At 38.3% G+C, this 14,291-nt stretch overlaps 1 protein-coding gene across 17 annotated transcripts in view; it reads left to right on the top strand.

Annotated features, from left to right (window-relative positions):
- Positions 1 to 14,291, top strand: part of LOC107269920 (glutamate receptor ionotropic, kainate 2) — a 154,331-nt gene that overhangs the window by 62,090 nt on the left and 77,950 nt on the right. For all 17 annotated transcript variants that reach the window (XM_025087314.1, XM_025087316.1, XM_025087311.1 and 14 more), the window contains 2 exons: positions 1,740 to 1,871; positions 6,736 to 6,891. In XM_025087314.1, the coding sequence (XP_024943082.1) occupies positions 1,799 to 1,871; positions 6,736 to 6,891 (229 nt within the window). In that variant the 5' untranslated portion in view covers positions 1,740 to 1,798. The remainder of the gene's footprint in view (positions 1 to 1,739; positions 1,872 to 6,735; positions 6,892 to 14,291) is intronic.

Genomic DNA, 14,291 nt, shown 5'->3' with positions numbered 1-14,291 from the left:
GGGGGGGGGGGAGGAACTATAGATTAGAAAGATAAAGATGGATAAAGGTGATGAAAATATTTTAAAAGTTACTCCAGTCGACTGAGATTGAATTTAGACGTTATTCCTATAGGGAATATCGATCGTGAACGGTAACAGGATAAATCGGATGTACCTACGCCAATGCTCCATATGAGCATCTTCAATTTTGTCTAAGATCCATTAAGGAGAATACCTTAAAAATTCTCTCGTCGAAATCGTTAGGGCTGTCGTTACTCTTCATATCGGCAGAAATGGACCAATAATCCGTATTTTCATAAAAATTTTACGGTCTCCTGCTCCCAAAGGGAATCTAGGAAGAGCTTAGCCGCACAAAGGCAAAGGAGATTCATTAAAATTCAGGCCACATTTCCGGACGGCGCCAACGCCGGTCCACCTTTCCTCGTTCTGGGGGTGATTTCTCTTACACCCTTATACCTTATAACTCTATAAGATATCGAGTTTCTCTCTACGAACGATCACTGTTATTCATCCCCATTGATTATGAGATTTAAAAAAAACAACATCACTTCATCCTCTTTAGTATTTTTCGTGTAGCCTCAGTACATTTTAAATCCAAGCCGAAGGATATGCATATTCAATTATAGAATTTATTTCGAGGTTTTTTTCAAGGGTTCACGAGGCGACTTAGAATTCCATTAGAAGGGCGAGAATTGTGCCAATGAGTGGCTGCACAGTCAGAGCTGCCTTCGATACCCTTCGACGAAGGGTTGATAGAATGGCTGATTATAGTCGTTGAAACGGAAAACGATTTTCCCTCGGCGATGTCTCGACCCACAGCATCATTTCACAGTCAGGTCTCAGATCTGTGCTCGTTCGAAACGTCGGTCTGGGAGGATCCTCGTATCTCTTATACTTCCCAGATAAACACTTGGAAAGGAAATCTTGTTTGCTCGGGTATCTATTCTGGTACATGGCGGTTTAGCATGGGGGAGAAGGTTCAACGTCACCACCGGTAAATCAAAATCCCTGGAATACTTTGTACGATTATTTTTCGTTGTCGTGTCGTTATGTAATTTATTTTCATATTTTTCTCGTATCAGGCATTTTCGAATTACATGAAGTACATGCCAGATGTCGTTTGAGCGTATTTCTCATTTTAAGCATTGTAAGGATTATCGCTCAGAACGGTGCTTATATAGGTACTCAAAACGATTCTCAACGATATTACTTTTTCAAATGTAGGATTAATTTCGCAATGAGAAATTTGACAATTATTAAACTCGTGAACGTTGTAATAAATACAAATTTATTGTACGTTTAAAATAATTCCGCTCTGTTTGTGTTGATTTAAAAATTCATTCGGTTCGGATGGTGGTCGGGATATGTTTTTAAGCCCCGGAGGTAAATTTTCCCATGAACAACCATTGCCAACCGAAATCTGTACATTCAAATTCTTAGGGAGTATTATGCGTTCCGCGGAAAACTCGGTTATTGTTCATTCTGCCCTGAGGTATACAGAATTTTGAAACAAGATGAAAAGAGAGGAGCGGATCAAATATAAATTTCAACGACGAGACTCTAGTACGTGATGACAATAACGTCGAATCCCTATTTCGGGGTGGATTCAGTGCATATACATTTTACTCGCAAATCCTTCAGATTTTGTTTATAAAGGATGTCAAATAATTACCTATACCTACCTGTCTACCCGTCTATATTGACGTTATAATAAATCATTTTTTCACTTTGTTTTTCAGAACCATAGGCCCCCTTCGCTGGGACTAGGAGGTGGTACTGGGCTGGACCGCAACCGGAGATGGCTGCGAGGTGCCTCCTGCTGGCGCTCCTCGCCGCCCACGCTGCTGCTCTTCCTGATATAATTAGAATAGGTAAACTTCAGCCTTCGTATTTCTGATACAGGACATCTGTTTTTCTTTTATCCAGGCTATACCATAATGTGCAATTTTATTTCGGCCTGGCAACAATCACGAAAACCTCAATACATTGTTTGTATATCTAACTTTACACATAATACGAATCGACCATTGGACCTGATACCTTAGGAATTATTGATTATGTCCTTGGATTGCTTTTCTCTCGGAGAAAAAGGGTGCAATTGCACTCGAGATCATCGAATCGATGGGTATATGAGCTATAACCTCTCGCGTTAACGCTTCTTTACCGCAGCGTGTGACGTTCACGGCTGTAGACAATTCTCGGAGAGATTGCGGAAGGATCGATTATTACGCGAGGGACTGCATGGGCTTTGAACGAGAAAGACACGGCTCGCGCTTGGGAGATTGCCCAAAGGTAATCGAGCGTCCATTACCGTTTTCCGATGTACGATAACGCGCGTTTGGGTCGGTTCAATTTATCGTTAATTATAGTGTCATCGTAGCTATAACGGGTTTGTAATGTAGTTTATCCCGAGGCACGTCGAGAAACGCTTTGAAAACATTGTGCTTGAATTTAAAAAAAACTGTGAGGTTCCAAACCATGGGACTCAGTAGAGATGTACTAGAGACTATACTGTTTAGATTGGGTCCAGTAGGAAAGCTTAGCAAACGATAAATTTTGGAAAAACTCACAAAACTGGCGTCTAGCTTGTTAAATGTCGAGCTTGAAAATTCGTGCGATACTCGACCGTTCGTCGTTAAATTGATCCTTCGTATAACTTGTTATGCAATTCGGGTTTCATTACAGTCTCTAATAGGCGGCGGGTAACTTCGTATTACGAGACGGTTATATAGATGGATTATTCGGTACCGGTGAATATAACGCGATCCTGGGAAATTGATCGTTAATTACTCGGCAGTTATGCCAAGATAGCCAGGTTAGAATTGCTGTAGATTTCTACGCTATCGCTGCTACCGGAACCGATCGGAGCCGGTGTAAAACCGGAAAGTAAATTTTCTCCTTAGATGGCTCATACCTAACTCTACTGGCAGGGAGTGTGTTAATGGACGATTTTGCCGACGGATTCTCTAAGAGATATATGTACGTCTTAAAATTCACCCTTGGGTGTATATAGAAGTAAGGACCCTTAAATCCGTTGCATCGTAAAGCCCTTTACGATAACCTTGAATTTATGGGATAAGTAAAGATACGAAGAGATTCGCTAATCGTATCGGTTATTGTCGTTGTCAAACACTTTATTCCGTCGAATGTTTAATTTGCGAGTTAACTGATGGTTGTATTAATTAAATTAAGATTGAAATTGGAAATCGTTTTCTCGAAGTGAAAATTATTCGATTGCGTTGTTATGGAAATTATGAAAATGTTTCATAATGAAATCATTAATTCTGGGTAAACGCGGTATAATGTTATTAGCTTGTCGATAGAGTTCAATAATTTTGAATATAATACTTCGAGCTTATTGCAATGTTGTGCATGCCGGGGTAGGATTTTTCGACCGAAATAAAATTATGGCTATGGAAGATTGGGAATTCAGAACTTTGAATGACGAAGTCGAAGGGTGCAGGAGGAATTGAAACAAATGAAAAACGGAGGGACTGAGAAATTAGAGGGGGCGATCGAGGGACCGAGAGGAAATATATGCTCATGCAAAATTCATTGGAAATCTCATTGCATCGCTGCGATATTTTTGCTATATCCGGAGGTCGCCGAATATTTATTGTTTCAATAAACTTTGTCAGCGATGAGCAATATGCTTTTTTTTTTTTTTAATTTGCAACAATTTAATGCAGTTGCGTAGCGCGGACAAGAGAGCCAGAAGTTTTACGTACTCGATAGTGCAGAGAACACAATATCAATTTCATTGCGTAACGAATGTTCTCGACGTTCGCCGAATGGTCCGCGTGAGGGAAATTCACGTTACTCTAAAACGAGAATTTCCGCAGTCAACGTAGATGAGAGAGATCTATCGTTGAAAAGTTGGTCACGTTTTCTGACTTTTGACCAGACTTGGTTTGACCCTGAAACTAGTAGAAAACATCGGGTGTCGGTCGGCACGGTGCTGCAGAGAGGTCGCCGGTGAAAGTTTGGGAGGTTAAAGATTTATCGTGAACCTTAAGAGTCGTGTAACATAATCGAGCGAGTAACTAAAAAATTGGAAAAATCAATTTTTTTTTCGTGAAAATTGCAAAAATTAAAATTATTCCATACGGTGCATGTACTAATTAATTTATGAGGTCGAATGGAATCTTAGACGTAGTAAAAGACTTTTAATGAAAATAACGTTCGACATTCCAAGCTCGATGTTAATAAATATTTTAAATGCTTCGATGAGTCGTTAAAATCTCGCGAGCTATTATTTGATTGAGACGTTAATTGCGCTGTCAATGTATCGACGTTGAAATATGGAATTGAACTTTTTCTTCTGTTTTTCTGGCCACCGTGCACGTCGAGCTCGAAATAATTCATTGGCCATCGATGAATATTCAGATCCTATTAATTCTGTTGTGTTATAGAAAAACACTAGCAATTTCCCACGAAACCCAGTGGCGCCGTGGCGATTCCACGTTTTTACTACGTCTCGCTTTAATCGATCGATGCAATTTTATTGGTTCCAAGTGACCTCTATCAGAGATGCCAACAGTCAGAATCGAATGAAACGCGAGCGTTACATTACATTATAAATTATAGAATTATAAAAATATAATATATAAAAATATATATTCAATAAGCAATACGAATATCATTTGATGCATTAAATGATTTACGGCAAAGGTAAACTTTATGAATAGGAAAATTTTCTAGAAATTTGTACATTCCAGATATTTTGTATCGTTATATCGATTCTTATTCTATATTGAGAATATTTATTTGATGAACATTCCCAGAAAATGGATATACCGATATATTTATGAAATTTACGTAAACTCGTTATTCCTTTCCAGTAATCATCGCGTTCAATTGAAAACGTCGAGATACTTCTTGTTAAGATATTCCTCGTTAAAATGAATGAGATATTGAGAACTCTGTACTGATTCTTCATGGTCGTCACAAAAGTATAATATAGATCGCGAAAATGAGGTGGCAACGATCGCTAACGAGTCGCATAAATCTGTGAGAGAATTTCTATAAATCTTAAGCCCCGGATGGCGCAGCTGCTCGGCGAGTTGCCCTATGACGAATATGAGGTTAAACTCAATTTATGGGATGAATTTTCCTGCCCAGCCGGATACAAGTGTAGGAAATTTAAAGCCGTGTAGACGAAACCCGCGAACTGTATATATCTTCGTTGTGGCACCTTGTCTGAGAAATAAAGGTGGCATTCCAGGTGGCGAATGCCACTGACGTGACACGGGGTCACCTTAATTGATTGCAAATAATTTTGAAAGCATACATTTTTTTAGACGTTCATTAAAGTCACAAAATCAGTCTGCTATAAAATTACGAAAAAATTTCACAACAGTGCAGAGTTCAGTAGTTTCATGGAATCTTTTTTAAGAGAATCCAACGAGACAGAATGCAGTTCATTTCTCTTATTCAACTGTAAAGTTACGAGTAAAGATACATAGATTTATTTAGATTGTACTATGTATGTTTTTAGATACGTTCCCAGTTTTCAAAGAACCAACGGACATTTCTAAGTTTCTTTTGTTGACATGGCAAAGGATGTAAGCCCCTTCAGTTTTCAGTGTGTACTTTAACACCTTTGCTGAAAGACAATTGTATTGCAACTCGCGTTGAAGCTTACGTGCACCGTGGTGAACATTTATCCATGCAAGGGTAGAAGCAGGGGTGCGTAAAAGCTCGTGTCGTTGACAGCCGTGAACTACATACTGGTTTAGAAAAACTCATACGAGTATTTAGGTCCCTTTTGGGATGCGAGAACGGATACTGCCTGTTAGTGAAGTTTTTGACGTTGACAGGTGAATATGAGCGTCAGTGTGTTTTTAGCTATCGTCTTAATGGCGTAAACGAAAAAAATGGATGTTTCAGTAAATCCAACTGTATCCATATGCCTCATACACGATGTATAATGCATTTATGAAATTTGACAAAATTAGAATTTTCCCGCTATGTAAATTGGAATTGTATCCCTGTATACCGTTCGACATTTCAAGTTCACGATCTTAAACGTACAGAAAGTAAGGTAAAATTGTAATATCAGTGATAATTGAATTTCTTGTCATATTTAAAGTGCCCCGTTGGGCAGCCAACTTTTGCACGTTTTCTTTTATACGATTTACCAAATTCCCGGAGTACATTGTAGAAATTCTATTTGATTATTTTATTTGTAGAGACGATACAAAAAATTGTTGTTGTTTACTCCATCATGGTTAACTAAGTGGTGTCGTATTCGATCTCACAGTAACAACATACAGTACATTCTGGCTGCCGTGAATCGCGTAAAGCCAGGCAAAAGAAAACTTGACAAATCTAATAGTACCGGAAGATCATATACGTATATACACTGCTATACCATCCAAACTCATTAATCTCCGTTAATTTAACGAGAGCACCGAGGAAACGTCTCAGCCCATCCTCCACGTCCATTTATCCACTTGTACAGATACAAAGAGATAGATAGATACAAAATTGTAAAAAGCTCTTACACACTTTGCTTCTCCTCTACACTCTATTATTTTCCTGACGACGTATGATCCATTTCTGAAAACCATTGTATAATCGACCACGAACAGATCACCATACTCCATTCGTCCGTCCGATCATTCTGAATCACTTATCGATGACGATATCAGGATACGAAAAGAAAAACATGTATTGATACACCTTATACGTCTATTAAAGTATGTAATCTAATAGAAATATATGATTTCCCAGGAGGTCTGTTTCATCCGACCGACGACAAACAGGAGGTGGCTTTTCGCTATGCTGTGGAAAAGATCAACGCAAACAGGGCGATTCTACCCCAATCCCGTCTCAGCGCCCAGATTGAGCAAATATCACCGCAGGACAGTTTTCACGCCTCCAAACGCGGTGAGTCAGTCTAATCGTTTTCTGTTGTTTTTGTCCCCCTAACTACGTCAATTCTAATGGGATCCTGTTGCTTGCTCGCGGCCAGGGATTTCTCGTCTCATTATTTCGGGATTTTGTATTGTTTTATCGGTGGCCGTGAGTTGGCAAAATAAAATGAGAAATTCGAGCGCGAGTGCAAGTCGCTGTGAGAGGACTTCTTCAGGGACCTTCTTCTGTGCTTCGATACGTCAAGATTTTTCGGTGCTTGAATTTCTCAGTCAGGATTACGTTTTCGTGATCTTTTTTAATACGTGGGATTACGTACTCGTCACTCATCTGGCACCCTCGTAATCACAGACCGAGCTGTGCTAATCGTTCCGAGTCGGCGTGAACCTTTAAATTTTAATCGTTCGTGTAAAATTATGAAATTGGGTCAGCAATTGAATTATTGGATTTTCTAGGATTTTGATTTTGTTTGAGTCACTACTAGGTATGTATTGGAATTTCGTTGTTTAAAAATTTTTTATCTGACCTTACGTACGTAAGATATATGATGGTACGGATACATGCTTATTTTCTTCTTTCGCTGCGATTAGATTTATGAGAATTTTGATTTCCAATTGTTTTTTTGTCGCGTTCATGCGCAAACGCTCTCGCTATGAGGGTTGACACATAGTCGCACTATGTGGATTATGAACTTTGTGACGTTCCTGTCGCACTCTCGAGTCTTGATTAAATGTACTATATAACAGCCCAGTACCACTCGCGAGTGGAGTGCACGACCGTCAATTTTTTTTTCTTTTTTTTTTTTAATGCCAGACTCCTATCTTTTATTGTCGCGATAAACTGCGGTTTAATACTTTCTGCGCTGTATTCCAAATATATAGTACAGCAGTCATTACTTTAATTGAATGCATATACGATTATTGTTCGTCGACGACAATACTATAAATGTGAACTAGACACTTTCTTTTTGTAGAATCTTCAGAGTTGAGAAATTAGTGACTATATTTTCCCTTAAACTGCCGGAATTTTTAGTGTCTCTTTGTCTCTAATTCGCCGTGAGCGTCGTTTAATAATTGATCCAAAAAATATGCACATTCTTAGTACCCACGGATCGACGAATGTAAAGATCCAAAAAATGTCGTTTAGCTGCGACAGGAAATATTGACCTAACGGAAAACTGCGAACTATTCGAAATCCGTCGACTTTAGCAGCTACGTAAAGTACATTGAATTGCGTTGCAAGGCAGGATGAAATTTTCGCGGAGCGAATTTACAGTCTAGTATGGAATTTCGTTTCTTACCTTTGTCGGTATATTTGCTAGGCGAATTTTCCCGTCGAGAACGTGGTAGCGATAAAGCGATAACACGTTGATATCGATTCGCGCTTCCCTTCGTCGATTGGACGCAGCATTGAATATTCAAAGTCGATGAAAACTCCACGTTTGAAATATTAATTCGAGGATCATAACCTCAGAGGGGAATAGGAACATTATGGTGGCGAAGTAAGGTTCACGTTTCGTTGATCCGCAACGATTTTATTATAAAATGATAATCCAGTTATACATATTGCAAGAACACAGTGCGTTATCGGTCGGTGAAAACGTTTGAACTGGTTTTGGAAATACTCCAACCTTGAGATACACGTGGAGGGACTAAACAGTTTTAACGGTTATATAGAGTTTGCTATTTGTTGACAACCCTTGGTAATCTGGCGTCGATACAAAAATTCTAGGACTTGGTTTCACACGCCAAGAACCATACACGCTACCAGAGGTGATAAACGCGGCAAAAAGGTCAAACAAATTCGCACAAATACACGGAAGTTATTTTGCTTTTATTTTCTACAAGGTTTGTACGAGTGGAGCTTTATATATTACCACTCTTGGGTACAAAAATTAAGAATTCCCTGAAAAAGTTCGTGTCGAGCCCCTTATTCACCCGTTTGATCCGCCCTGGCCAGGGACAAACTTTCTTCTCGGTAAACGAGAGCACAACGCACAAGTCTTTCTTTTCCTGGCCTTTTCTGTGGCTCTAAAAAGTACTGGTTGGACTTCTCTTGGGGATCTTCCCCTCGTTCACGTAATACAGGGTGGATATATAATGCGGGCGACCTTCGTTCCAACAACCGAGTCGCTTGCGATTTCGGAGATTTTATCCGAATTCTTGAGTTTTACGTGAAATTAAGTTTTTGGGCAATTTCGACCTGTCACGCTTGACAGTATATCTGTATATGTAAACCGTTCGGTTGAATTGATATTAAAAATTCGCAAATACTTTACATACAAAAATATTCTTTCATCATCCTCTCAAACGAATAATTCTCTTTCATCATTTTGATGTTTAAGTTTGTCTCCTTTTTTTTTAAATTATAACATGTCCATAGAAATTGCGAATTTTGCTAATTTTGTTCATCATTAGGGTAAAGCCCAATACGTCACTCTGGATTTATTATTTAACATGGCACTCGTAACATACAATTACCGTGATTCGAGCATAATTAATAGTTTCGCGAATTTCTTGTTAATATTTGGCAAATGTTATTTTTTTGTTAGGAACGAGAAACCATTCACATCTACGTTAAGGGAAATGTATAGCTGAACTTGGGTTAATGGTAATGTCAAATTGTAACCCAAATTATAGCCAGATGACAAAGATCCTGTAGTTCTCACGCGAGTGCCATAATTCATTTGAAAGTCGCTCCTCGCATAAAGGGGAATGATCTCGCTTATTTCGCTTTCGCTAAACTAGTTTGCGAAGCGGCGTCGTACCGAAAGTTAGTGTGCCGAAATTGCAAATTGTATTTGTCGTGTCAGAAGCAGCGCGAGATTTAATTTCGTAATAACTTTTTAAGGAATCCGTTATTAACGGAATATAGATTGAGATCCATAATCCAGATGACGCGGGGAAAATTGAAATTTTCGAGAAAATGTCATTCTGAAAATTATTATTTTCATAAAAGAAACTTCATTGAGACACGACTTGATTAGGGCTTTTTAAAATAGAATTATACACGAATTTATGCTTCCAAAGTATGAAATAATTAATATGGAACATTATTATGGTTGTCACACGTGTACGTGGTTATCTGTAGAGATCCGATTACTTTGTTCTGGAAAATTTTCTAACGACTTCACTGAGTGATTCGACATTATTAAAAATTTCACGAATTCCTTTTTTTCATTTTGCGATTTTATTTTCTATACGCGAAAACTGCCATCATGGCAAACGGGGAATTCGTTTGTCGTAGAATAATAGAGACGGTGGAGATATCGTTAGCTTGACCACTAATGAAGCTTTATATATTTTCAATAACTGCAACTTTTTTTTACATTTAAAGTTTGAACTTTTATCCGAACAATGAACATTTCATTTGAATTCTATTATCTATTTCTAAAAAGAAAACCTATGTCAGGTTTATTGAAATTTGGATTGTAGCATTGCTTTATACTTATTACCCGTTTTATTAAAATTTTTGTACTATTCGAAAAGGTTTCAAATTTGTAAAACTAATGACGCTAGTACGAGATACGCCATTTTAGTGGTGGAATTATTATCATTCATATAATCTTATCATTGAAGTAAAATGAAATTGAAAATTGTGAAGAAGCATCAATTCGCTTTTTATACATTATTTATTACAGGATGGATTCAGGCAAATTTACGTTTCTATGTTAAGACATTCGGTAGCTCGCGAAACATGGAACTGTCGTGTTACTAGTGCGAACAAAAATTTAACTAAAATATTGGCAGCCGAGGAAAGACATTTTAATGGAACTCAGCAGGAGTGACTTTTATTTGAAAATCGAGAAACATTGATTCTCAGCAATTTAATTCGTTCCACTACGTGTCTGCGTGCACTACTCTACGTCGAGTGTAACTTAGAGCACGTTCAGAGAAGTAGGGAAATCCGTTTTTCCATTGTATTTCCTGAAATAAAAACAATTTTTTCACCCTTCTGGATTTTTATTAAAAAACCGTGCACTTTGTTTTTCTTTGATAAAATCGCTGTAAACTCTTATCCGCTTAAAAATATTTTACACAACTTTTTATTTTGCATATCTCGACTTGCTAGCGTATAGCAAAGCTCGAATACATTTTTCACACTTTTGCACTCGTTTGAAAATACGGAACGCATACGCGTAGAGGAAGTAAATCTAATCGAATACCCAGGAGTTCACAGTGTGAAGTTTACATTTAAAGGAGAAAATGACATTGCGAAAAATAAACTCTCGTAATCTTGCTTATACGTTTCCCTCGTTAATTCTTTACGAGATTTTGAAAGCAAACGCTAAAGGCGTCGCGCACAGCGCTGCGAAAGATACATACAATTTATAGTAGATTGACACTATACGCGTCGTGGGATTGCTCAGGTAGCGTTGGTATATTGGCAGTATTACCAATCCCTGGCCAATACCAACTTTACATCTAGATACTCTGGCTCGATAGGCTTTTAGCCGTGCCAACGTAATATTTTCAATTTCTATATAGGATATTCAGGACTCGATTAAGGGCACGTTACTTTTTATTTACAATAAGAAGATCGAATTATACTATTTTTTTTTCGACAATTCTTGGCAAGGGTCGAGGTTCCTTATATTTTTGGTTCGTCGTTATCGATCAGGAACTATTTTTTTTTGGGCTTCCCCAGTTTGCTTTATGCGTGCGTTGGTTAATTGGAGGGACAAAATCTATATACAGAAAGCTTTATATCGGAGCAAAGAGTTTGAGTTACGCGTGTGAGATTTTTCGAGATAACAGGCCCTCGACTAGATATAACAAGCAGTGGCTATATTGTTTTATTAAACAAATTAAGTCGTGGATCAAAATGAAAGAGAATCTGCTTGTTCGCTGCGGACGGACTGTGCGAAAATTAGGTGGCGTTCACCGTGAGATTCCTGTGACTGGTAAAAATTACGTCCCACCCCAAACGCTACCCCATCCGCAAGACATGATTGAAAACTGGAAGGGTCAGGGAGATTGAATTGGAGCTTCGTCCGGGTCCACCCCCCTTATCGATGTAATGGACATCATCCCGCACTCTCTTCGCGCAGCTTTTCCAGATTCCTCCAATTAAACAATGGTTGGATCAATCGGATCTTCTCTATAGCCACGTCGTCCCCTATTTGAAATCCTATCCTCTTAATCCACTCCCAACGAAATTTAATCTGTACTCGGCCTTATATTTGTTATTAAAAAAAAGGGACAATACGTTTTAATTAATTGAACGAAAAAAAGGGCCAAAGTAAAAATTTGATATTCTCCATATCAGTAGGGAAAAAAGTTTTTTTTTTCAAAACCCGTATACATTTATATATATATAAAATGATATTTTCCTCCGGTATCGTATTGACAAAATGTCGTATGTCAATTTCTCAAAAAGTTTCCTATGACAGGACTATTTATTTTATTGACAGCTGATTGACAATCACGTAACTTGTCTATCGGCAGTCAACAATACTCTGACGATTCATGTTGTATTGTAACGCGATGATAGCAAAACAAAGTTATTCCGACATTGTCATTCAACTGTCATTCTGTACTTTCCAACAAAGACGCGAAATCGATCTTTTGGCTGACGCCGTAATTCGCGAAATATGGAAAACAAAGCGCATGGCTATCGGCTGCCGATAAATATTCATATCGAAGATCCTCAATAATTATCGATAAGATTTATCAGCGCTCTCGTGCTACGTTTTGCAATTGGAGACAGCTGCAAGTAAAGTTGAATTGACCTACAGTTGTCTGACGATCATTAATGAAATCAGCCCTATAATGTGTTCCTCCTATTATGTACGTTTCACCCCTCCAAAAGTTCCCCTCACTCACCCTTCACCACCCTCTCTGCTCCTTCTGGGAATTTCTATCGATTTACCATTTCATCTTCGAAGTCGGGACTGCACTGAAGCATTCGCTGCATTTAACTGTAATTGCCTTGGGACTTTCCGCATTGATTCCGAGTATCTTTCGGAAGCTGAAAGTCGTCAGTAAATCAGAGAAATAATGCATCGTGCGAATATCCCTGCTTAAGCATTACATAAACTCTCAATATTCGGACAGTAAGTTTCTTATTAGGCTCTGGCGACAGGGTTAAGGTTAAAAAAATTGTATTTCGAGAATCTGTGAGAAGCCATCAAATTTACTTACGTCGTGTGGACTGTTGTAAAATCGCACAATTTTATATCCTTAATCGATATATCCCTTCACTCTTTGCGATCGTTCTCGGCGCGACTATTACCCAAGAGACATACTTAACTTTTTGTACGTGGACCTACAAGCTCGTATATCTATATACGGTAGATAATTTTTTTATAACGATCCCATACATCTAAAAGAATATAGCGTAATAAACCGAAGGATACTTTCTGAACAATGCAATCTTGTTGTCTATATTAAGAGTGTCGTACCGGCTACGTCATTTGGCTCTCCTGCGGTTTCGAAGTAAGCGATTTTTAATGTGTCTCTTGAGACTCGCGAAACTATAACTTTTCAATGGATTGCTGCGCGAGTACCGGGACGTTATTTTCTTCGCTTTTAACGACTGGTTATAGGAAAGCGCGACGCGAAACTAGCGAAACAAAAAGTGAGAATAAAGGAATCCTGAAGAAAAATTGTTTACCTTTAACTTTTTGAATTTTTCTCCCATTTAGTTTCATCGTGGACCTCGAGTAGCTTTCGAATTACATACTTCAGTTCTTATAGGAAATAAAGACTTGGTCCTCCGGCATAAAAATGAACGTTCAATTTCTATGAGCTTAAAATATCTTTAATTGTGTCAAATTATTGACGACAACTCAATTCCATAAATACGAAAACCGATAAGTTTCTTTACGCAACGTGTCACGATTCTCAAGCGCGGTTCAAGCTGCTTGAAAAGGTTAAGAATACCGACCTCCCGTCTGGAAGTTTTTCAGTTGCTGCCCAGTTAAAAGGTAACTCTTTGGCAATGTCCGTTATGAATAATGTAAACGGTTTTCACGTATAGCGGAAACACGTTACAAAACGAGCGGAAAAGGTAGCGAGGGTCTTATTGCGTAAGAGGCAAAAGGAAAATCGAAAGGCGAAATAACGGTTGCATAATGTAACTCGCGATGCAAGCACAAATGAATTGCTATATATCCTTTACCCATAAAAGTGACTGTTGCGCAACATTGCGATAAGCTTTTCAAAGGGGGAATATAAAAATATTAAAAATAAAGAAAAACGATCAGTTTCAAGCTAATTGTACGTGCGGATCCTTTATGTAAGTTACGTTAACGTCTTTGCTCCTCTAATGACCTTTTTATGGCATTTCTTTGTGTACCCACAATCAACTAACCTTTACTCAACGGGACGCATTGAAAAGGCAAAAATAACTTTAAGGGATGCTTTCACGACTCCCTTTACAAGGGTCGACTACCATCGTTAACGCATTGCACA

This window comes from Cephus cinctus, unplaced genomic scaffold, assembly GCF_000341935.2.
Source record: "Cephus cinctus unplaced genomic scaffold, Ccin1 Ccin1_scaffold0690, whole genome shotgun sequence".
NCBI lineage: Eukaryota > Metazoa > Arthropoda > Insecta > Hymenoptera > Cephidae > Cephus > Cephus cinctus.
The sequence above is the reverse complement of the archived record's forward strand: the minus strand, read 5'-3'. Positions and strand labels throughout refer to the sequence as shown.